Genomic DNA, 25872 nt, shown 5'->3' with positions numbered 1-25872 from the left:
GTGGCGCGGCACAGGCTGGCGCCGGGCGTGCGTCGGCGTCGCCGCCGGCAGAGGGATTCTGGGTAACGGCCCCCCCGGCTGGGGCGGCTGGCTCCGCGCAGTAGGTTCCGCTCACGGGAAGTCTGTTGGCAGTGAGGATTGTAGGGCCGGGGGTAGCCGGACATGGAGCAGCCGTGGCCGCCGCCAGGACCTTGGAGCCTCCCTCGGGCAGAAGGTGAGGCTGAGGAAGAGAGTGACTTGGACGTGTCCCCCGGTTCTCCTCGCTACCCGCAGCTGCCCGGAGGCGGCACCCAGGTGAGAAGGGGCCCGTGTTCTGCGGGGGGATGGAGAGGAGCCGTCACCAGGCCCCCTGAGCCCTCTGTCTCTGCGACCCTTTTCTGTGCCCTGTTCTGAGCCCCCACCTCCCCCTTCTCCCGCCCCCGACTCCCGACCCCCAACCTCGGGCGTCGGGAGCCTGAAGCCATCCCATCACTTTGTAGCATCTACTGAGGTCTTCGAAGAGGGTCTGGCCATATAGCCCCAACCTTCACCTCCACGCACACCTTTTCACCTTGGCTAATTCCTCACCCTTGGAAGAAGTTTCTCCCCTCCACCCGTCTTCTGACGGTACCCAGATTTGGGACAGCTCACTCTATAACATTGACCCTTTGTCCTCTTGTGCCTGCTCTAATCCGAGCACTTTATTCTTTTGAAGGCACTAATATTTGTGCACAGTTGATGGGAACAGTGAATGGTTGTGTTTCAATAATTCACTGAGCTCCTGACATAAAGATTTGAGATCCAGTTTATTTCACTGACTTTTGACATCTGAGCAAATTCTGTAAACCTTGCTATTGATGCTGGCGTAAATCTCGCCCATTCGCGTGGCCATTTTCCCCTTACGTTTCTGATTTTAGTTTTGCTTCACACGATTCTTCAGTAAAAATATATAGGCACACGTTTGCCTTTTCCTTCAGACTTCTTCCTCAGATTCCTGCCGCTACTTGTGGTTTTCAGCCCAGCCTTCTTTCCTCTGAAACTTATCCAAGTGTGATATACTGCCACTTAGGATTTTCTTGGTCCTATCTTAGGGAGTGCTTAGGTACTCATATCACCTTGTCCCGGTTTTTCTCCTAACCTGAGTGTTTTCGAAGTATATTTCAGGATCACGGACTAAACACTAATAGGTTCAATGAAATGGATTATAGGTATTTGCCTTCTAGGCTTCTTGCAAAATGGGATCCCCCAGGGCTTAACTGAATTAAAACTGTTTTTCTCTAGACTCATCTTGCTAGCTGTTAATGAAAATGAGTGATTTAAATTGTTTGCCAATAAGTGTAGGGTCATCGATCCTATGCCCAGCTGACAGGGTTGGTTGGCTGCACAGAGAAAAATGCTGTTTCATAACCACAGACTGTACTTCGGCCAGCCAGTCACTGGGAAAGTACAAGACATTTTTTTAGGAGGACAGAATGAGAGTTGATAGGTTGGTAGTCACCCACTAATTATGGATCACTGGTGTCATCTTTATATACAAAATGTGTTATATAAGCACATAATGAATGTGCTACAGAGATAGAAAAAGAATGAACAGCAGCTGCCATTGTCAGTTTTGAAGGAGTATAGAGAGGATAGAAAGGTCTCAAGAATTTCACTGCATTGTGGTTGAATCTAAAGAGTAACCTAAGAGAAACTGAATTTTAAAAATAGCTGTATATTAATTTATAAGCTTATTTAGCTGAAAGGAATTTTAGAAATGATTAGGCTTAAATCCTACATTAAAAGTGATTTCCCTGAGGCCATGTAGCTAAGCAGTGGCAGAATTAAAACTAGAATCCACTTCTGACACCTAGTACAGTGTTTTTTCCCACCTACTGTACTGCCCATCCTGTGATGTAATGTAAAATTTTATTTGTCTGAAACTAACTTTGAATGGTACTAAGATTTGCAAAATGATTTCTAATCCTAAATTAGTTCATGTGTTTATAACAAACCTACTTACTTGTCTTGCTGGATTTAAGTTTTAGAACTTAAGTTTTTCTTTTGGAATATTTGGAAAGAATAAAATATTTAATTCAGTTTATAAACATTTTATAATCTTTATAAAAACAGCCTTGGTGTAATTTTACCAAATATAGGGAAACTAGCTATATTAATGTCATGTGTGATATATAGTTCTGAGATCCAGTTAAATGCAGTTTGGAACTTAGAGATCCTGTTTGGGAATTTTTTTTATGTAAAGTTACATTAGTAGACCTTAATGCTAACAGTTCTTTTTTCAAATCTTTGTTTATTAAAATATAATCAATCATCTCAATACATGTTGGATAGTTTACTCAAATGCCCAAACATAGTCTGTGTAGTCTGTGCAGAAGGATATAAACATAAATCATTTTTAGAATTTAGAAATAAGATTTCTGTGTTTGATTTGAGAGGTGATTTGAGAATTTGCTCCCGCATAATTTGACAATGCAAGATATTTCCATTTGTCCTTACCTTTCTTAGTACTTCTTTGTCTTTTCTTACAAAATAAATTATATAGCTTCATTTTTCTCCTCTTCCTAGTCCCTTTTTAAGCATAGCTAGTCTGCAGTTATTCTTAACCCTATTCTAAGGTAGCAAAAAGTAAAAATAAATACCTTACTTGGTTGGTTAGGACCAAGTGGTATCTGGGCTCCAAACCTGCTAAACAAGTAAAACATCTGAATAGCAAGTGTCCACATTCCCTCCAATAGAAATCTAAGTTTGCCTGAAGACTTAGCTAAAAAAGAAGCCTTGCATGCTACTTGTCTTAGAATTCCTAACCACCAGTAGTCTATTCCAAGAGGTCGAGTCGTTTATTCATCTAAGATTTATTGCATTCTAGCCCCTCAAGAAGCTGATAGTTAAACAAATAAGCACAGTATTGTGTGAAAACACCACTGTAGAAATATGCATAACTTGGGTGGAGAGGGACAGGGTAAGAGGGAAGGGACATAATGCTGGAATCTGGGATGGAGATAGGAGGTTTAGGGATGGGGGAGTTGTCACATTGAATGGGGTGGAGGGGTGGGAAGGGGATGTAAGCAAACAATAAGCAAACAAGTAGAAGAGTGACTAGGACTGAGTCTAGAGAGATAATAGGAAGTGAGATCATGAGGGACCATGCCATGCCACAGAGTTTGCGCTTTATCCCAAGACTCTAAGAATCAGTAAAATTATCATATTTGTTTCTTGGAGAAATCACTCCAAGTCTAGAAGAGTAGAGAATGGCTTGAAATGAGAAAGAGTATATTTATATAATTAAAGTGTGAAATTACAGGGCTTGAATAGTGATGCAGATAAGGGAATAGATTGGAGTAAAATTATTCTGAATACCTAGTTTGAAATTGATCTACATTTTGGCTAAGAAATCATAAAGAATGTGTTTGATAGAACTGAGGAATATAAGGAATTAAACATCCGTCACGATGCTTTACACGTGGTGGTTCAACAAACGTTAAAAGTGGGCTTCCCTGGTGGCACAGTGGTTAAGAATCCACCTGCCAGTGCAGGGGACACAGGTTCGATCCCTGGTCTGGGAAGATCCCACATGCCGCGGAGCACCTAAGCCCGTGTGCCACAACTACTGAATCCCGTGTACCCAGAACCCGTGCTCTACAATAAGAGGAGCCACCGTGATGAGAAGCCCGCGCACCACAACGAAGAGTAGCCCCCGCTTGCCGCAACTAGAGAAAGACTGCACGCAGCAACGAAGACCCAGTGCAGCCAAAAATAAATAAATAAAATAAGTTTATTTAAAAAAATTTTTAAAATAAATGTTAAAACTAATTACTGTTGATTCTTAGTAGAACAGAGTCACCACCTAACAAAACTTAGAAGCTTTTGCACAGCAAAGGAAACCATAAACAAGACGAAAAGACAACCCTCAGAATGGGAGAAAATATTTGCAAATGAAGCAACTGACAAAGGATTAATCTCCAAAATTTACAAGCCGCTCATGTAGCTCAATATCAAAAAAAAAACAACCCAATCCAAAAATGGACAGAAGACCTAAATAGACATTTCTCCAAAGAAGATATACAGATTGCCAACAAACACATGAAAGAATGCTCAACATCATTAATCATTAGAGAAATGCAAATCAAAACTACAGTGAGATATCATCTCACACCGGTCAGAATGGCCATCATCAAAAAATCTACAAACAGTAAATGCTGGAGAGGGTGTGGAGAAAAGGGAACCCTCTTGCACTGTTGGTGGGAATGTAAATTGATACAGCCACTATGGAGAACAGTATGGAGGTTCCTTAAAAAACTAAAAATAGAACTACCATACGACCCAGCAATCCCACTACTGGGCGTATACCCTGAGAAAACCATAATTCAAAAAGAGTCATATACCAAAATGTTCATTGCAGCTTTATTTACAATAGCCAGGACATGGAAGCAACCTAAGTGTCCATCAGCAGATGAATGGATAAAGAAGATGTGGCACATATATACAATGGAATATTACTCAGCCATAAAAAGAAATGAAATTGAGTTATTTGTAGTGAGGTAGATGGACCTAGAATCTGTCATACAGAGTGAAGTAAGTCAGAAAGAGAAAAACAAATACCATATGCTAACACATATATATGGAATCCTAAAAAAAAAAAATGGTCATGAAGAACCTAGGGGCAAGATGGGAATAAAGACACAGACCTACTAGAGAATGGACTTGAGGTTACGGGAAGGGGGAAGGGTAAGCTGGGACAAAGTGAGAGAGTGGCATGGACATATATACACTACCAAACGTAAAATAGATAGCTAGTGGGAAGCAGCTGCATAGCACAGGGAGATCAGCTCAGTGCTTTGTGACCACCTGGAGGGGTGGGAGGGAGGGAGACGCAAGAGGGAAGAGATGTGGGGACATATGTATATGTATAACTGATTCACTTTGTTATAAAGCAGAAACTAACACACCATTGTAAAGCAATTATACTTCAGTAAAGATGTTAAAAAAAAAAACAGAGTCACCAGGGTGTACCAGTGACTTTTTTTTTTAAACAACTTTGTCTGTTTTGATTAGGATTAAGTTAAAGGTTATCTATCTGATGTAGTCAGTTTTAAATAGAAATTTCCAATAATAACAACTCAGATTACCAAGGATTGGGATAACACAGAGAGAAAATAGAAACCAAGAAGTGATTACTTCTAAATAAAAGGTTCTTTGAGTGAAGAACTTGCAAAGCAAAGCTCTATAGAGGTCTGCTTTTCACCATGTTGAGTGATAAGATGATGAACTAGATTTAAGCTTTTGTTCTCATTATTCTGTTTCAGGATTATGAAGACTATAAATCAAATGTTTGTTGAGGTCCCGCTGTATGCAGGACACTGTGCTAGTTGCCAGGCTTTTTGTTGCTGTTAGTTGTCAGGGGAGAGGCACAAATTAACAACGAAGCTTAGAGTCTAGTTGATGAAACAAGGTCTATAATATAAAACTCTTAACTGCAAACACAGAAGGCTGAATACCTGTGTACCAAAAACATTGTACAGAAATCCGTGACTAATAGAAATTTGAACTGTGCTACATAAACATACCTGTTCTGTTGCCTTCTTCATTTCTTAAAAATACTGTTTTGTTTTGTTTTTTAATACAGATATATAGCCATGGAATTGAAATGGCTTGCCAAAAGCAGAAAGAGTTTGTGAAGAGCTCTGTGGCGTGCAAATGGAATCTCGCTGAAGCTCAGCAGAAACTTGGTAGCTTAGCACTGCATAACTCTGAGTCCTTGGATCAGGAACATGCCAAAGCACAAACAGCAGTATCAGAACTGAGGCAACGGGAAGAAGAATGGCGGCAGAAAGAAGAGGCTCTAGTACAAAGAGAGAGAATGTGTCTGTGGAACATGGATGCCATTAGCAAGGATGTTTTTAATAAGGTACTCTCTTTTATTGGACCATAATGAAAGAAGGAAAGACTGAAGTGTTTGTACAAACCAGTTGTGCATATCTGTTAACAAAGCAACAGAATCTTATAAACAGTATTCAGTGTTGACAGTTTAGGAAAAGTGATTGTTACAGAAATGTGTTATCCCCAGTAGTGTCTAATGTGGGTAGTCCTTAATCCAATTATATGGCTACAGCATAGCACACTGAATATAAGCATGGGTTCTGGAGTCAGACTGCCTCAAATCTCAACTTTTCACAGGCTGGCTTTTGACCTTGGGCAAGTCACTTCTCTAAGGCTCAGTTTCATCAACTATAAAGAGTGGGTATGAAAACTAAATAAGGTAACATCTTAAAAGTAGATAGCATGGGGTCTGGTATGTGGTAAAGTTCAGATGTTACCAGTGCTTTCTGATGTTGCTATGCTTATCAGCTTGCTTTCAATTTTGTAACACTAATGTATAGTTACTGGTTTTATCAAATAAAACAAAGTCTCTCACTGTTATTTACCAGTATGTATTTAGTAAACCTCAGACAGTAATCTGGTCTTAGTGTTACAAGCATTATTGCTGAAAGGAGTAGTAAAATACTTTTGCCAAGTTAGTTTATTAAGAGCGGTCTTCTGTTTCTCACTGGATTACGTATATAGGCCTTATTCTTTGACTTTTGTATCTGAAAAAGAAGTGGGCAATGAAATAAAGTCATTTTCATCTAATGTCTAAAGTAGTACTCTTTCTATTTGTACTAAACTTAACTCTCAAGACTTAGGTATGGACTGCTCATTCTTGTCTAAGTCCGCATTCAGTTTATCTTTAACTGTCATTATTCTCTACACGTAGTGTGTAACACTACTTGTTTCTGCTCTGGCATTCCACTCTCAGCACTCCCCCCGAAGCACCTTTAATTTCCTTCCCCTGGACTAGCTCTGGTCCTGCTACAGCAATAAGTAATACACACAGGTAAATGTCTAGTACCACTAGCCCTATCAGTACTTCTTTCTTTAATGGAGATAAATTGTAAGAGTACAACATGCTTCTTGTAAAAAACAAAAACGTAAACCTGTAAAGTAGAATTGAAAGGCTTCCTTCATTTCCATTTCCCAGAGATGACCACTGTTAACAATGAGTCATATCTTTCTAGACTTTTTCTGTGATTGTACTAATTTATATATTTTTCTTTCCCCTCAACAGAATAATTCTTTCACTGAATGACTCGCTGTCTCTGTATATGTTGTTCTAAGGGATGTGTCATCTTAAGTATTACTTTATTTCTGGTTTGCATTTATACCCCAAAACTATTTAAAATAGTTTTTTTATTCCAGAGGGAATTGTCAAAACAATGTTTCTTTGTTTATAAAATTAATGTCTCTTCTGTTAACACAGTGGTCACAAAGAAAATATTTTTGTCTCTTCTTTTAATTGTTTTTTTTTAAAGTTGGATTCTAACATAGCTTACATTTATACCACAAATTAATTAGGACTCTCTTTATGTTCCAGTCATTTCCTCAAAATCGTACATTGATTTTGTCTGGGAGCTTGAGACTTGAGAGGACTGGTCTAGGTCTGCGCTGTCCAACTTGATAGCCACTAGCCACATGTGCCATTGAGCACTTGAAATGTGGCTAGTCCGAATTGAGATGTGCTGTAAGTGTAAAATACACGCCAGATTCCGATGGCTTAGTATCAAAAAAAGTAAAATATTCCATTAATAATTTTTTTGTGTTGCTTACATGTTGAAATGATAATATGTTGGATATGTTGGGTTAAATAGATATGTTATTAATTTCATCTGTTTCTTTTGCTTTTTAATGTGGCTGATAGGAAACTTTAAATTACATTTCTGGCTTGGATTATATTTCTATTGGACAGTGCTGGTCTAGATGGAGAATATATAAAGAAAAAAATGCTTTTATTTTGAAATATGTAAACTTGTGTGTTTCCTGATTGTAAACTGTCAGAGAGCTAGTTTTCAATTTTCATTTTTGGCAGTGATGATCTCAAGGTTTAAACGTGGTCACATAATGTTCTAAGAAATTGTTCTGCCAGTTTTTCTGGCCAGATAAAAACTTCATCTTCGTCTGTTTTATGACTTATTTAACTGAAAAGAAGCACTTCCTTAATAGAAATTTGTACTTGATTTCAGAATCGAACTGTTTAGCCTCTCCTAAAAAAAGTTTACAGCAAAGGTCTGTTTTAGGTTTATGTCTTATCAAAAATTTTGTTGTAACTATACTCTATATGCTTTGAATTTCTGAGTTTGTTTCCAGCAAGAACTCCAAAGATGACAGTAGAGCTGCAAATATTTGATGGAAATGAATAATGCAAAACATAAATTATGCATGTAAAGGATCTTTCTATACCTGCCTTTGATAGGGAAATTCAGTTTTACAGAAGAGTTAATTCATTTGTTTTTCTCTGTTGATTTCTAAAATAATTGTATAATTTTCTACATATATATCACTTTAAATAAGACTAATGAAACTTCATTCCAAGAAAATTTTAATTTTTTTTTTTTTTGCGGTACGTGGGCCTCTCACTGTTGTGGCTTCTCCCGCTGCGGAGCACAGGCTCCAGATGCGCAGGCTCAGCGGCCATGGCTCACGGGCCCAGCCGCTTCGCGGCATGTGGGATCTTCCCAGACCGGGGCACGAACCCGTGTCCCCTGCATTGGCAGGCGGACTCTCAACCACTGCGCCACCAGGGAAGCCCAAGAAAATTTTAATTTTTAACAGAGTTTTACAGATGAATTTAATGATGTAATATGAGTTTACTACATCACCTTTTTATAGTGTGTATGCGAAGGATTGCTAGGCATTCAATAAGTGAGAAAGAAAATCCAATTAAAATATAAAATCTGATTTTAACTTCAAAATTTTTTCCTTAGAGTTTTATTAATCAGGATAAAAGAAAAGAAACAGAAGATGAAGATAAATCAAAATCATTTATGCAGAAACATGAGCAGAAAATCAGACATTTTGGTAAGTCTACTACTTGAGTTTCCTTCTTTTGTAATGTTTGGTATCATAAATATGTGTACAAAAGGTGGATTTATAAAATGGGGACCAAAAAGAAGACGAGTGACAAACTCCAGTTGCATAGCTGCTTCTGGCACAGTTGTATAGCTCTTGTTTTAGACTTTTTTTTGGTCGTAAAAAAATAGAGTGACAGAGTAAACTGAATTGTGAAGAAAAGCAAAATTCAATCTATTATTATATAATCCTACCCTCTAAAACATGGTCTTTTTTACTACCTAGATTCTTTCCATTTCCCAACTAGTCTTTGCTTTTGTCTTTTTTCATCTTTGCTTCCTTTGTATCTGATTATTTTATGGTTGTAAGATTAGCATTCATTTTTTTCAGGTTTTGGATATGATGCTATACAATTTATGTAGATCCTTCAACTGTTATTCAGATAAATAATAAGTAATAGAATATAATTTATAATAAATAGTAAGTAATAGAAATACATATACAAAGAACTGAAAAATAGTTTTCTCTGTTGGGGAAAAGCAGTGGGATGGGGGTTGATTTTAGTGAAAGCTTCCCAGAGGAGAAACGTCTGAGTTAGATTATAAGGAACGTGTAAGAGTTCTCCATGTAGATAAGGGAGGCAAGGCAACAGCATGTCCAAAGGCAGAGTCGGGAAACAGTATGCTATGTTCTAAGAATTATAAGCAGTGACAATACTGCTGGAGTGAAAATGCTACTGGGAAGTATATATGTGTCAATTTAGTAAACATAGTTTTTATTTGGAGTATGTTAATAAGCTATTTAAATGACATTTTGAGACCTTTTTCCTATTGGTGTTTCTCTCCCAAAGTATTTAGAATTTCATTCATCCTTATGTCAGTATAACGGATACTACTTTAGATTTTTTTCCTTTTTTTGCAGTTTATTCATAGAATTATTTCATAAAGTTTATTCATAAAATTTATTCATTTTTCTCATACTTTTTATTTTTAAATAAATTTATTTATTTTTGGCTATGTTGGGTCTTCGTTGCTGCGTGCGGGCTTTCTCTAGTTGTGGCGAGCGGGGGCTACTCTTCGTTGTGGTGTGCAGGCTTCTCGTTGCAGTGGCTTCTCTTGTTGAGGAGCATGGGCTCTAGGCGCACGGTCTTCAGTAGTTGTGGCTCGCGGGCTCTAGAGCACAGGTTCAGTAGTTGTGGTACATGGGCTTAGTTGCTCCGTGGCATGTGGGATCTTCCCGGACTAGGGCATGAACCTGTGTCCCCTGCATTGGCAGGCAGATTCTTAACCACTGCACCACCAGGGAAGCCCTCATACTTTTTATTTTTAAAAAGTGAAATAAGTTACGTATTCTGTTTAATTCAAGAATAGTGTCTGAAGAAGTAAGCGAAGTTTATTTTTGCAAATATTATCATTCCAGTATTATTTATAATAGAAAAAATGGATATACAGTCATCCCTTGGGTAGATGTTAAAATCTTTAAATAAGCGGACCCCTGAATTATAAGAATAAAAAGCAAAAATTTTGTAAATGCATCTTAGTTGTGATAATGTGAGTTGCAGCTCCCACCTACAGCCCTTATTTCCCAGGCCTGCGCGTTCTGTAGGAAAAGGAGTACCATGTACTGATTACTCTTTCAGAGCATGATGCATCTGGTAGAATAGCATCCCTCAAGGTGCTTTCACACAGCTCGCATTCTGTAGGCCAGTTGCTTTGGAGCCATGGGAAACCTAGTGCATGTAAAATAGTTCCCTCACTTTTGCTATAAACTGAGTGCTGTGGTCAGAAAGAATTTTATTTGGGAAAATATCCCTACCTCACTAGGTGTAGTAACCCACCTGGCACTATAATTATGTGGGTCTTCAATAAAACATTTCACTATCCTATAAAACCTACTGCTTCTGTGTAGTAATGTTCATAAGACCAGTGAATTTCGTGAGCCTGTTGTCTTCATTTCTTTTGCTGTAAATTGAGTTTTGGGGTCAAGAAATATGGTATGGGGAACAACTCATTTAGTAAGACCACAGATGCATTACTGGTAGAAGCATGGCAAAGAGGGAGGGCAATACCAGATCTCAAATGGTCTTGTTCAAGTGAGGAACCACTGGTCCCTCCAAAATGAAACGGGACCAAGATTATCAACCTATTACTTGATGGTTGGCTGGTCCTTCCAGCTTGATGGTTGGCTGGCCTCTTCAATATTGAGGTTTCAGCACTGGTTTCTGCTACTGGTAAATTAGGTATTCAGTGGCTAACCTGGAATACCCTTGATGAAGAGATCCCATGCTGTTGAATCTCTGCATAATCTCAAATATACCACCATGACTCCTTAGTTTATAAAATATTGTACAAACAATCAGATGGCTGTGGAAATATGTGACTAATAAACAGTTGTTTTGCCATTGCATGAGTGGGCTTCCATGTCTCATCCTTTAATACTAACCAGAGCCTTACTGTCTTCAAAGCCAACCAGACCTGACAGCCATTCCCAGATTCACATTGTGCCTGTTTCTTAGTGGAAATACACTTGACTTTTCGCTTTGGGCAAGATATCCTACTTGCCACAGCCCATTGGATCCCCAGAAATGTTACTAAGGTAGTAAGTAGGCTCCCAAAATTTTCCTGTGTTTTTATTTCCCACTTTCTGGCATGTTTGTTTGTATCATACCGAGACAAATGGGATACCTGCTCCTTCTTGCTCACCAAGTTCCATCAGAGTGCAGTAGACCAGTTTGCAGTCATGTGGGATGATGAGATAGTCAAAGTCTCTGGGGACTAAATTATGGCGCAGAGTTGATGGAGAGACCTGAGGCAAGACAGTGAAAGTTTAATAATTGTCCCACCTGGGTGGAAGCAGATGTTTCTGGAGTTGTGTGCTTGTTGTAATAGAGGAAAAAAAGGCATTTGTCAGAATAATGACTACATTCATATAATCCTTTGAAGTAAACGCATTTGGAATAGCAGCTGTGATTAGAGCTTCTAGCTGGAGGCTTTCCAAACTTGGTTTGCATTCCAGACTCTTGGAAGACATGGGCCTAGAACATGGGAGGTTGTGAAGGGCTGCAAAGGCTTGACACTGTACTACTTTGTGGTCTCATGCGTATGTATATTCTTCAGACTTCCTCCTAAGTTTCCCTTATGGTATCTTTTGATATTTTTTGACTGTCTTTCTTATATTGCTTTTATTACCCCTTGTAATTAGATGGAATTTACCATCTAATGATTAATGGTACAACCATGTCATGGAATATTGTGAAGTACTGATTTTTTCCCCCATATTTATGTTTACTTATTAATTTAGTTAATTCATGTTTTATAAATATAAAATACCAATTTAGAAATAAAGTCTGTTTTCTTTTAAACTTCACAGAACAGTTTTCTTCAAAGTCATATGCATCTTTGACATCACTGTCTTTATGATGATCAGAGCTGATTTTTGGTGATCTAACACAGTTTTTCATGGCACATCATCTGTTCACTTCCAACCGAAGTTAGCTGTGATTCAGCATTTTTTTGAATCTGTGTGGGATGTTGCCACTGGAGATTTTGTTAAAAGCTGTAAATATTTGCATAGATACTATGTTAGAATCAGTTGTGCTGTAGGTGGATATTCAGTCTCTTCAATGTAATCACTTACATATTGCTTTTCAAAAACACATCAGTATCCTATTTTTGAAAAACATTTAATAAAAGTACTCTTAGAATGTGAAGTGAAATGAGTAGGAAATTAATATGTATGATATGATTCTAATTTTGTTTCTCTAAAAGTCATTAAAAAATAAGCCAGAGGGAAAAATACATCAGAATGTTAACATTGATTACCTCTTGTAAGCATTGCAGGTGGTTTTTATTTTCTGGATTTTTCGAATTCTTCACAATGAATATACTTTATTTTTATAATCTGAGAAAGAAATATTTTTAAAGAGTTTATCCTAAGAATTCAAGGATGGCTTAACATTAGAAGACTCATTAATGTGATTCACCATATTAACAGATTGCAATAGCATAACCACAGGACTTAGTGATAAGTTTGATGTGGGAGGAATGGAAATGTCAGAAGAATCTCTGAAATACCTGATTGGGTGACATGGAACCTAGGAAGCAATGTAGATGGGCAGGGAGAGAAGAATGGGTTCATTTTCAAATAAGATGAGTTTATGTGCAGGCATGTAGGTAGAAGTAGCTGTCTGGTGGTAGGTGATTGGGAATACAGGAGATCTGGAGCTCAGGATATATTGAAAAATAGGTCATATATCATTCATTAAGAAGTTCACAACCTAGTTGGGAGGTTTTTGGTATATTGACAAATTAAGATACTTAGTATAATTCAAAGGATTGAAATCTTATCATTCTATCAGTATAATGAAAAAAGGAAAGGGAAATAAATAATGAAGTGTATTTGGGGACCATTTTAGGAATCAGATGGAATATTGAGAGCTAAAGGGTGGATTGGGATTTAGACATTCACCAGAAAAAAATATATGGGTGAAGATACATAATTAAAATATTTTAATTTGTCAAAGTAAGGTTTTTCAAGCATTCAGAGAAGTTGGTTGGCTAGTTTAAATGACTAGATTATCCTTAACCAAAAGATTAGCTTAGGGCTTCTCTGGTGGCGCGGTGGTTGAGAGTCTGCCTGCCGATGCAGGGGACACGGGTTTGTGCCCCGGTCCGGGAAGATCCCACATGCTGTGGAGCAGCTAGGCACGTGAGCCATGGCCACTGAGCCTGCGCGTCTGGAGCCTGTGCTCCGCAACAGGAGAGGCCACAACAGTGAGAGGCCCGCGTACCGCAAAAAAAAAAAAAAAAAAAAAGGATTACCTTAATATTTGATGGATGAATGAATGAATGAATTGTTCATATTGTGTTAATAATACCTAGTATTTATCAGGTGTTTACTTTCTGTCAGGTACTGTTTTAAGTGCTTTATATGTATTAACTCCTTTAGTCCTCACAAAAATCCTATGAGTTATTTGCTGTTTTTAGCCCTCTTTTACACATGGGGAAACGTAGGCATAGAGGTATAATAGAACTTGCCCAAGGTGTGGTAAGGCCAATACTTGAACCTAGGCAGTTTAGTCCTAGAGTCATCATGTTAGATTGTGTTACTCTCCATTTGATTTTAAGTTTCTTTATAAATTCCAAAGTAATATGTGTACTTTCTGGTATGTTCTGTTCCACTAAGCCATTGATTCTCTTGATATATTTTGTTCATAAAATTCCACACTCTTCCCACAGAGGTCTTAATGGACTACCTGTAATGTAACTTCTCAATTTCATAATAATTTAGTATGCATTTTTGAAATCAAGTATTGACAATTATTTTTCAGATAAAGAAAAGCTATGGTCATCCTCAAGTGTTAATTTTGTCTCAGTTATTAAGTAGTTTAAAACCTTTAACGTTTAGTGACACCCTTCTTCACGGCCCCTACAAGTGTCACTAACCCTTTCGTATATATCTTTCCTGCAAAAGAAACCAGAATGGGTAGGAATTTGGTGCCTGAGTAAGTCACAATGCTGCCCATGGAGAAGTAAACGGAGAAGCAGTGATCTCTCTGAATGGTTGATAGAGTTAAAAATATTCCCTCTTCAGAAGTTTAACAAAGCTAAGGCAAAATTGCTTTATAGGATTTATTTTATGGCTTCAGGTATAAGAAATAGAATTATGCTTTCTTCAGCTCTGACCACAGAAATTATTAATTAGATTCTTTATATAATTTGAGAAGTAGTTTAAAGTAACTTAAATAATCATTGTTTCTCAAAATTTAAAATGACCTAGTCACTGTATCCAAAGTGTTGGGGAAGTAACTCTCTAAAGCTTGTAAAACTCTTTATGAGAAAATGCTAAAATGCTTTTTTCCAATTTTTTAAATGAGGAAAAAAAATCATTATTTTTATTTAATTTCCATGTGTTGCTGTGTATTTCTCAGAAAGACATTTGTCCTCAGTTTTGTTTTTACTTGTGTTCTGATGTGGAACTTCAGAAGTTCATTTTGTGTCTAGAGGAAAGATTTATTGCCAGACTATTGAGATAGCCTTATAAAATTTCCATGATGACTCAGTAACTTTCTTGGTTGGACGAGTCTAAATAAAGCTCAACACTTTGCTGGTTCCGTTAATTACTTGGGTGGTATCAACTTTTTGACCAAATTTCTTAACTAATTTGGGTAAAGATGACAGTACACGTTTAGTAGTATTTGGACAGGTTTGGTATTCTGAAGCAAAATGGCAGCTATTTTCAAATATGCTTAACTAATTTTAAAAAGATTTTGTTTTCTATGTATAAACAGTCATCATGACTAAATGGTTAACATCACTAAAATGGTTAGAGTATATTTACTATTACAACACTTACTGGATTGGTTTCCCATGCTGTTGACATTTTACCATATTATCTTAGACATATTTTAATAAATTAGAAGAAATGTAGTTTTTCTGAATCTTCTATTAAGTCTTTGTTTGCTCAGTGTAGTTTCTTGAGGTTTTGCTTTCTTATGCATCTTTCTAACAGAAAAATTTGTATTCTCTGAATAAATAATATTGAATCTCCTGAAATTATCTGTACTTACTTTAGCCTAGAATGACCAGGAGTCTCTATTTGCCTGGGACTTCGGGCATTCCCCAGATGTAGAACTTACGGCTTTAAACCAATCACCCTACTTTAGCCTGACATTATTTGAAATAAAGTTTGCTATGAATTTGAAAGCTATTTCCAATATGCTGGGTATTGCTTTCTTATTGCTCTTCATTTGCTCTTTTACCATAACATACTGCTATGGTAATGTGAGTTGTCTTTAAAGAGAATCATTTTAAAATACCATTTCTTTGCTTACAAGAGGAAAGTATTTGACATTCATGGTTTAATTCTTTTTTTTACAGGTATGTTAAGTCGATGGGATGATAGTCAGAGATTTTTGTCTGACCATCCATACCTTGTATGTGAAGAAACGGCTAAATATCTTATTTTATGGTGTTTTCATCTAGAAGCTGAACAGGTATCATGTGAAACTTGAATTTCTGGGAACATTAGTGGAATTCTGATTTACTTTTTTCTTTTGTTTTTTCCGTTACTTTAAATGAAAGTAGGAAGGTCATTAAATGAAATTATAATTTTGTTTTGTTTTCACATCTACTTGAGCTTACTGTTGGAATTTTTTTTAGTTATTTCAGTTAGCATAGGGAAACTTGTTTCCAATGTGCTTTCCCTGCCTGCCTGCCCCCTCACCTCTCTTGTTCCCATGTATTGATACTATAAACCTTTTTCTTTTTTAACCTATTTAAAAATCATATTTTAAAAATCCAAATAGTAATCACAATATTAAATATATTTCTTATAATTTTAATGTTACTTTCAGAAAGGGGCTCTGATGGAACAAATAGCACATCAAGCAGTTGTAATGCAGTTTATTATGGAAATGGCCAAAAACTGTAATGTGGATCCAAGAGGATGTTTTCGCTTATTTTTCCAGAAAGCCAAAGTAAGTAGCTATTTGGTATTGTTAAATGGGAAGGCTAGGTTTTAGCTGAGACCTCTTTTGTCCATACACATCAATGGAAGCCATCCAACCAGGATGCCACAGGCTAAATTCTGTAGATTTTATAAGGAAAAGAAAAATTATATTGTTGTTTTCATGCTAATATAGATTTAAAGGAGCTATATAAGAAGCTATACTATACAGCATGTATGTGAAATTGAGAGCCATTCACATGAATGTATGTATTCAGGAAAATTAGAGGAATGGTTAAAAAAAAATCTGTAGTACACAGAATATTATGCAGCCATCAAAATTATATTTATGAAAAGTTTTTAACCTGAGAAAATGCTTTGCTATAAAGTCAAAAGAAGTGATACATGTTTATATATACAGGATGAAGTCAGCTATATTAAAGAAAAATAGGTATGTCTAGAAAGATTAAATAACATTTCACACTCACTAAATTTACTAATTTAAATTATTACTATAATTTAAAAGTTGTACAAGAAGTAGAGCAATAAGAATTCACATGCACTGACTCTAGGAGTATAAATTGGTATAACCTCTTTGGAAAATTTCCTTGTAAAGTTGAACAAGACAAGTGCTTACAGCGAGAAATTCTCCAAGGTATATACCCTAGAGAAAAATGTGGTCCAGGGACACTTGAGGGTTTTCAAGACCCTTTCCATTAGTCCTGAGTCAAAACTATTTTCATAATAATACTAAGATGTTATTTGCCATTTTCACTCTCATTCTTTCATCAGTGTACAGCATAGATTGATACAGAAGCAGATGTGTGAATACAGCTATCTTCTGTTAAGCCAGACTTCTCACTAAATTGTTTGTTTTGAAAATAGTTTTTTTTAAAAAAAGTATGTTATAAATGTTAACATGTAATGAGTTTGTTATTATATTTCAGTTAATATATATTTAATTCCTCAGTTTTAATTTCTAACACATAAGTATTGATAGATATAGCCCGCATAAACAGGAACTCTTTAGGTTCCTCAATAATTTTCAAGAGTATGAGGGAGTCCTTTGACTATAAAGTTTGAGAACTGCTGCCCTAGAGACACTCATGTATGTGCTTAATAGAATTGTTCATAATAGCAAAAAGTCTGGGAACAACCCAAATGTCTGTTAACAGTAGAATGAATAAATTGTGGTATATTCATTTGGTAATATACTAATCAGCATTGGCATGGATAAAAAGACAAGAAAGCAAAAAAAAACCAAGTCTTAGAATGATATATCTGGTATCATTTTTTTAATTTTATATTTTTTATAAAGTTCAAAAACAAGCAGAACTAAATATATTGTTGATGATACATAAATTTTAAGCAGTAAAACTGAAGAGGCAAAGGAGTGATTAGGACAAGTTACAATAATGGTAACCTCAGAGAGAGATGGAATGCTCTTTGAAACTCATCTCTAAGATACTAGTAATGATTTATTTCCTAATTTTTGTGGGTACATAGTGGGATTTTTGCCCAATAAATTGTACGTAAATATTTTACATGCTCTTTTTTGCATATATGATACATTTTAGCATACACAATTAGAAGTTAGAAGGAAATATACCGAAAGTTTAATTTTGATTATACCTGCGTCGTAGAAGTATAAGTGATTTCCATTTTCTTTTTCATATACTACAGTCAACATATTTCCTTTTATAGAGAAAAACATTGTGTTTTTAAAATAAAAAAAAGTAGTGTGGCAGCAGTCCTACCTTCTACTTCTACTGTTAAAATACAAAATTTTCCCAAGACAGTAGTTTTAATGAGTAAACAATTTTTTAAAAAAATAAACTTATTTATTTATTTATTTTTGGCTGTGTTGGGTCTTTGTCGCTGTGCGCGGGCTTTCTCTAGTCGCAGTGAGCAGGGGCTACTCTTCGTTGTGGTGCGCGGGCTTCTCATTGCGGTGGCTTCTCTTGTTGCAGAGTACAGGCTCTAGGTGCACAGGCTTCAGTAACTGCAGCACGCAGGCTCAGTAGTTGTGGCACCCAGGCTTAGTTGCTCCACGGCATGTGGGATCTTCCCAGACCAGGGCTCGAACCCGTGTCCCTTGCATTGGCTGGCAGATTCTTAACCACTACACTACCAGGGAAGCCCTTAATGAGTAAACGATTGAGTTGGTATTTTAGTTAGGCTTCTGATGACTATTCTAAATTTTCACTTGACACATAGGCATTAAAAAAAAAAAAATCATACTTTCTTTTTTCATCTTACATTAATGGATATGTTTGAACTAGTGCTTAGTAAGATAATGGAACATAGTCAAACTATATGTATCCTTGAAATTTACTTTGACAAAATAGAACTGAACAGCTATGCAGTCTTAGATCTTAACATTGTGCTCTTAATAATTTCTTTTAAATTAAGGAATAACTTTCATGAGGTGCTTGCTTTGTGCCAGGTATTATTCTAGGCACTTTACATGGATTAACTCATTAAATCCTCATAACATTTTATAAGGATTTTTATTTCTTTTTTACAAACGAGAAAATTAACATAGAGAAACTGAGCAAGTGACCCATAGGTTGCTTAATAAAACAAAAATCAATCAAGTCTCTCTAGATCTAAATCCCTAGGCCTTAGGCATGAAGTAAGGTCAGCAGTTGTGTCACTTGATTCCTTTAATGGTTTGCTACATAACCATTTCAGAAGGACTACTTTTGGATATGAAGGCTAACATTGCATGTGTCCACACGAGTACCATATATTGACTAAAGTGAAATGCTATAATATAATTAAAGAAATGATTCCTAAATTCTTAAAAAGACAGAATGGCAGCACAGAACATTGTCTGCATTATTTGTATAGATATTGATGCTAGTAACTAATCCATAGGTTTTAATCCAGTTACACAACGTAAACTACATTAAAGAAAAAAATCGCACTGCAGACGAATGGGCCCATTGATATTCAGGAATGAGACTTCGACAAAATCTCTTCCACCACTTGAACTTAAATTCTGTGATCTATTGTGTAGGATGTGCTCTGTGTCATTTTTTAATCTGCAAAGGAAACGTTTATAATTGGAGGCTACTGCCAAAAGGATGTTTTGCGTTAAGAATTTTGCTTTATATTATATACACCTTGGGAGAGAATTCCCTTCCCTCAACATAACTCATCGTACTTTTTTCTTTCCATAATCTTGAAAAGAAGGTACTTCCTTAACTAAAACACTAAGGTATTTTCATAACGAAGTTGAATGTTGAGTTTAATTGGCTTTCATGGCTTTTACAAATAGGGATTTTAGGGTCAGAGAATTACTAATAACAATAATAGTGTTCCCTCATTAATTGGTAGAGAATTAGAAGGTTTAAAGAATATCCCTTGGCTGTTGCTTGGCAGTGGGAAGAGGAGAGGAGAAAATGAGAGGTTAAATGAGGACTATTTTGGATCCTGTCAAGAATATAGATAAATCAAGAGAAATACAGAGGAAGCCTACCTTCTTTCATTTTATTAGTGTGTATGTGTAAAGACGGGTTGTTTCTTATTAGTTTGTTTTATTTTGCTGAAGCAGAGGGAAATGGAACAAACCAATCTTTAATATTCATATGAAACAGGCAGTTTTCAGAAATCTGACAGAGATCTTGGTGGTTTCTACGTTGAAACTATTCACCTCATCTTTACTTCTTCCACTTCAGGCCTAATATATGCTTGCTAGAGTTTACTCTGGTCTGGAAGTCTTGAAAAACACAGTCTTTATTTTTTGTGTTTTCTAGGCAGAGGAAGAAGGTTATTTTGAAGCATTCAAAAATGAACTTGAAGCTTTCAAGTCAAGAGTAAGACTTTATTCTCAATCACCAAGTTTCCAACCTATGACAGTTCAGAATAATGTTCCCCATTCTGGTGTTGGATCTATAGGTTTATTAGAATCCTTACCACAGGTAAGTTGGAAAAGTAAATATTTATTTTATAAATGTATTAGTTTACATAATTTTTGTTCTTTTGAACTTCTCTTTCTTCTTATACATTATATATGTGTGGTCATTTTAAATATTCTTGCCTCAAAAGATAACTCTGAGTTTCATCTCATGCCATGTTTTAGCATTAAATCTTGTTCATCTCTTAGGTATTTAGAGAGATACCAAATTCCACTCCTTTAAATACAGAAGGGATGAGGACCACCTAAGCATTCTTAAGGGCAAGTGTTACCTATTGATCATCTCAATCATAAACTTCTCAAGATGGCTCCTGAGGAACATCTCCATTCTAAGTAGAACTATACTGTTAAGATTTATTGAGATGAATTAGCTTCAAAGCATATGTCCAAGTAGCAACCAAGATGATCTGTTGCATGAGTTTAGTAGTATTATCTTTTTGAATGTTGGTGTTGCCTACCAGATGTAACATTTTACTACAAATTAATGTAACTTATGCTAAGCTGTTCTTTATGGTAATATTGGCCAACTCTTTGAGCCCCTTGGAAATCTGCTATTAGAATAAGCTAAAACCATGTCACTAGTGTGAAGAATTTATGTCAAAGAGGAGGTTGGACCACAGGTCTGCCTGATTCTACTTAGGATTACTGTTTTAAGTTATTAAAAGTTACTGCCCATTTTGGTTCTAGTAGCATTTAAATTGAACCAGTCATCTCTCATTTCTCATTTTCAGGCCCTAAGATTTTAGGAACAGCTTTAGCCAGTTTAGCCTGTTGCCTACACAGTGAAAGGGAAGTCTCACTCAAAAGGCAGTGTGGGGCTTCCCTGGTGGTGCAGTGGCTGAGAGTCCGCCGGTTTGTGCCCCGGTTCGGGAAGATCCCACATGCCGTGGAGCGGCTGGGCCCGTGAGCCATGGCCGCTGAGCCTACGTGTCCGGAGCCTGTGCTCAGAGTGGTAGAAATTGAGATTTTCAATATCTTGACCTTATGTATCTATAATTTCACTATTCTGGTTATATGTATTGTAGGCCAAAGGGACAATTTAAGGAAAGCAATTGATCACATTCAACTCAGCCAAAAATATTATTTTCAAGGATAGAAATAATTAAGGTCCGATTTTTAAATAATTAGTAATGTTAACCCTTAGTTAGACATGTAAGCAATATTCTCTCTCAATTTGTCCTACACATTACCTCTTAATGCTGTTTAAATAAAATGAAAATTTTCTCTTCAGTTCTGTGAGAAATAGCCCATAGGGACGCAGTCTTTCCAAAGGAATTTTATGACTAAGTCTCTGTAAGTTCAACATATAAACCTCCTAAAACTAAGGTGTTACATAATGAATGCAGAGGAAAAGACTTTTGAAGGATGTTGTTGATTCTAAACGTAAGAGGGAAAAGATAAGATTTCAGCTAGATCCACAGAAACACTGTTATTTGAGAGAAGGATAAGATGATAGATAGGATAAGATGAGAGACAACCTGAGGGACTAAGTTGTCAACTGAGAGATTTGGAAGAAGAGCTTAACCATAACAATAACATCCCATTTTTATTATATCAGTTTATAAATTGCAAAACACTTTTACATGGTGTCTCATTTAATCTTCTCAAAAATGCTGTGACACATTTTCATTCATTTTATGGATGAATAAACTGAACCTCCTGGAGGTTAAGTAATCTACCTGAAGTCAATACAGTAAGTGATGGAGCTAATATGCTAATCCTGGATTTCTGTTCTACTCCATTGCTCATTCATTCTCCTACATCAGGGGTCCTCAACTCCCGGGCCGTTGACTGGTACCGGTCCGTGGCCTGTTAGGAACCGGGCCGCACAGCAGGAGGTGAGCGGCGGGCAAGCGAAGCTTCATCTGCTGCTCCCCGTTGCTTGTATTACCGCCTGAACCATCCCCCCACCCCTACCCCGGGCCAGTGGAAAAATTGTCTTTCACAAAACCGGTCCCTGGTGCCAAAAAGGTTGGGGACCACTGACCTACATCATAGAATATTGTTGAATCATATGCTAGAAATAGGACAAGACACTCAGTTGTGTGCTCTTGGGAGGAACTGGTCTCTGGGACAAGAAATGTTTTGAGTATGTTATTAGATGAGAATATAGGGTAATCAGTGGAATTTAAGTGTACATTAGGTTAGGTATATTGATTGCTTTTTGTTTTTTTAAGTCTCCTCATGATGATGTCTTCAGTTCTTAAGGAGGTGGGTAGATGAATTCTAGAGAATCTCTTTAGCCAGTTCTAATACTCAAAATTCTCCATGAAAATCTGGAGCCTAGTCTTAATAGAGAGTAATTGTAAGCTCTGTTCTGAAGGCCTTTGGAATTGGGCCTGGATGGTCAGAAAAGATCTTAGCACTCTGTTTCTTTGGAGAATGGGATAATGTAACAAGATTATTAATAATTTTTTATAAAACTTAAATTTGGATAACACTTTAGCTTTTAATCTTTTTTTAATTGACAGCAGTCTCGTGAAATAAGCCAAATACCATTATCATTAGCTTTGAGAGAACTAAACCAAGGCCTCTTGGACAGAGATATAAGTAACAGTTACCTTAGGCTTATCCTGTATACTAGCTTTTAATGTTATTAAATTTTGATGAATTATTTTCTCTTTGAGGATGGCATTATACTAAGTGGAAGAGGCAGGGTTAGAACTGAGGTCCAAAGTTATTTTAGTGTTCCAGACCTCAGTCAGTTATTTGTGCCACTTCCTTCATAAAAACCTGATTGAGAATAATCCAGCTAACTTCTGGCTTACTTTTTGATTTTTACAATAGAAGAATCACAAAGTATTGTACTTTATTAAGGAGACCTTTTGAAAACCCTGCCTCCCTTTGGTATGGGGAGGTTTAAGATATCTATGCCCTGTGTGGACTGTTTTCCTCATTGATGTTTATTAAATAAGATAAACAGATGAAAGTAGGTGATACATAATAAAACTCTAAGTATGAGCAGATATTCAGAACAACTGATAAAACTGAATTCTTGGGGAAGAATTTCCTAAAGTCCTAGGTCTTAAGGGCTTAGGTCTCTATTCATGATGCTGTAATAATAATGGGTTTATTTTTGCATTTATTGAATAAAGTTTTCTGTTCCTAGTTTTAGAAATGAACAAATTAGAATGTTTTTGAGTTCTGCTGTTTAAAAAATAAACAAAACCTAAATTAAACTGTTCTTTTGTTTTCAACTTTTTAAATACGAGTCTAAGTACCTTTCAAAAGATTAACAATTTCTCACTTGGGTTTGTTTTAACCTTTGAGAAACCAAAATAGACTCTGAAGATAGCTATAATATTTACTTAGTAAATATATTTTTTCCTTATTCAAGTGTTTTTGTAATTTTAGTATTTACTGTTATAATTAGTAATCTTCGTAATACATATAATACATTGCTGGCTTAAAGCCATGTTTATCTTTTAAATTATCAGTAGCTATGTACATATAATCATATGGAAGATATAGTCTTATATGATTAAATAATTAAAATTATAGAGTTTTGTTAAACAGAGGAAAAAGGTAGTGTTTATTACATTTCTATTTTTCACATACATCATTCTCTCTTTATCACATCTCTTTGGATTAAGTGGTAATAATCTATTTAATTTTTTTCTTTATCTTCTTGGGTTTCAACCCAAGTCTGACTTCAAAGTCCCTCTTTTTTCCTGTTCTGCTATACTGCAGAGAAATAGAGAATGCAAAACTGAATATGCAACTGCATATACTGGCATAAAACTGATTATCATTCATTCATTCTTTTTTCTTTTCAGAATCCAGATTATCTTCAGTATTCTATCAATACAGCTCTCTGCAGTTTAAACTCAGTGGTACATAAAGATGATGATGAACCCAAAATGATGGACACTGTATAATTTGGTTAAGACTGCTGAAGCCAAGTGCTATTTTGTTACAAGAAAGGAAGAACTTGGCTATTTTCTTGACACTTTTATGGGTGCTGCACTTTATTTTTGTTCGGTTTTTGATGGGAGGGAAAACAAAGAGTACTGAAACGTTTTGTAAAATTTTTTTCATGTGCTGCTAGGTTTTTTTGTTTTTTTGTTTTTTCTGAAGAGAGGAGTGGTACCACATGTTGCAAGAAGTCAAACTGGACATTATTTTGGTTTTTTTAGCTACTAAATTTGCCTTTAATCTTATTGTTCTCAATTTTGGAATCAAAGTATGAAAATCTGCACAAATGCAATGTTTACAAGAACTGGTTGATTCTAGGAGGCATCTGCTACAGTCTTTTTATATGGATATGTACACGTCCTACTCTACAAAAATGATTAAAGATAAAAATGTACTTGTATCCTATTGCTAATTTAGCTGTCAAATCTGGTGTTTCATCATATTAAAAGCAATAAATCAGTAGTTGATAATCTACTTTACTAAGTAAGCGGGGTGGTACAAATTAAAACAAAATATTTCTCCTTAAAATAATATTACATTTGTTTTTTCGGCACCATCAGTTAAATCCTTGACTATAATATCAATTTTATATAGATACTAAGTTTATCCCCAAGTATTCTCAGAACTATATTCCTTAGTAGTTGATTTTACCCTGTTGACATTTTAATATTAGGGTTATATAGTGATATAAAAAGTGATAAAGCTAATACTCTTAATTTCTTTATTTGACATAGTCTGGGATCTCTCAGGGAGCAAGTTTTAAAAGAATACTAATGGCCTGTAAGAACAAATAGGGAAAAATAATCTGATTTTTAAAATTTTGGTTATTGTTTGTTTTACTCTGATATGGCCCAAAGACTTTTTTAAAAAGGCAAGAGAAATCTTTTGGAGCTAACTACATATTTCTAAGAATTTGGTGATCCTTACTGGTAATGATGGCTTTTACTACATTTGTCATTCCTCTCTTTAGCTCAGTTACCATGGAATGCTTCTGAGCTTTACTACTTCCTATATAATTCACTTTAAATATGCCAGGATATTTGATTATTCATTTTATTTGGAATGAGATGACAATGTTAATTATTCTGTCCTTATTATTTGAGGATTAACCTTCTGACTTATAGGAACATGAGCTTTGATTTGAAACCAATGTAGTCTTTGGCTCAGTCCCATTGAGACTAGTAGCAAACATTTAGAAGATGACTAAATGGGATTTGGACTACGCGTCTCAATTTGAGAAGCCAGGTAACGCCAAGGGACCCACATGGTGATCAGACCTGTTATCTTGGCCTCATTTGCACCTTGTTTTAACTAATCTGAGGTGATAAGGCACTTAGTACCCATAGAAATGGACTGGAATTATTGAATCTACGTATGTAACATCACAATCTTCCTGGTTTTAAGAATAAAGCTGTTTTTGTGCTTTTGATATAAATACATACTCTATAATAAAATGTTTGACTAATTTATATGGTAGTATTCATCAGCCTGAATTTTTTTTTAACCAATGACCTAGTTATAGAAGTTTTTTTGTTGTTGTTTTCTGTTTTGGAGCAAGCTCTTGCTTTTTCCTATCAAATGGAGAATGAACATAGGAATAAAATCCCTAGTTTCACAGAAATGTAACTTGAACCATTACTTTTCATTCTTCTCACTTTTCCCCAGGATTTGCCTGTAAGCTTTAAAATTGTTTTGAATTTCATTTTGCCTTAGGTTAGAGGTATTAAAAA

The 25872-nt window shown here is 36.0% G+C and overlaps 1 protein-coding gene across 3 annotated transcripts; it reads left to right on the top strand.

The window, feature by feature from the left end:
• The first annotated feature begins 50 nt into the window (after positions 1-50).
• Positions 51-24604, top strand: CDC37L1 (cell division cycle 37 like 1, HSP90 cochaperone). Of its 3 annotated transcripts, XM_073806156.1 has the most exons (8): positions 52-294; positions 5603-5884; positions 8775-8868; positions 15738-15853; positions 16214-16336; positions 20067-20231; positions 20417-20488; positions 24004-24604. In XM_073806156.1, exons 1-7 carry the CDS (start codon positions 163-165, stop codon positions 20474-20476), a joined length of 972 nt encoding a protein of 323 aa, XP_073662257.1. In that variant the 5' UTR covers positions 52-162; the 3' UTR covers positions 20477-20488; positions 24004-24604. The 3 variants fall into 3 exon arrangements, with proteins under 3 accessions (XP_019790349.1, XP_073662257.1, XP_004323357.1); XM_004323309.4 differs by lacking the exon at positions 20417-20488 and having other exon boundaries at positions 54-294; XM_019934790.2 differs by lacking the exons at positions 20067-20231; positions 20417-20488 and having other exon boundaries at positions 51-294.
• Positions 24605-25872: the final 1268 nt, after the last annotated feature.

This window comes from Tursiops truncatus, chromosome 6 (genome assembly GCF_011762595.2).
Source record: "Tursiops truncatus isolate mTurTru1 chromosome 6, mTurTru1.mat.Y, whole genome shotgun sequence".
NCBI classification, from domain to species: Eukaryota; Metazoa; Chordata; class Mammalia; order Artiodactyla; family Delphinidae; genus Tursiops; species Tursiops truncatus.
This window is presented reverse-complemented; position numbering and strand designations above follow the sequence as displayed.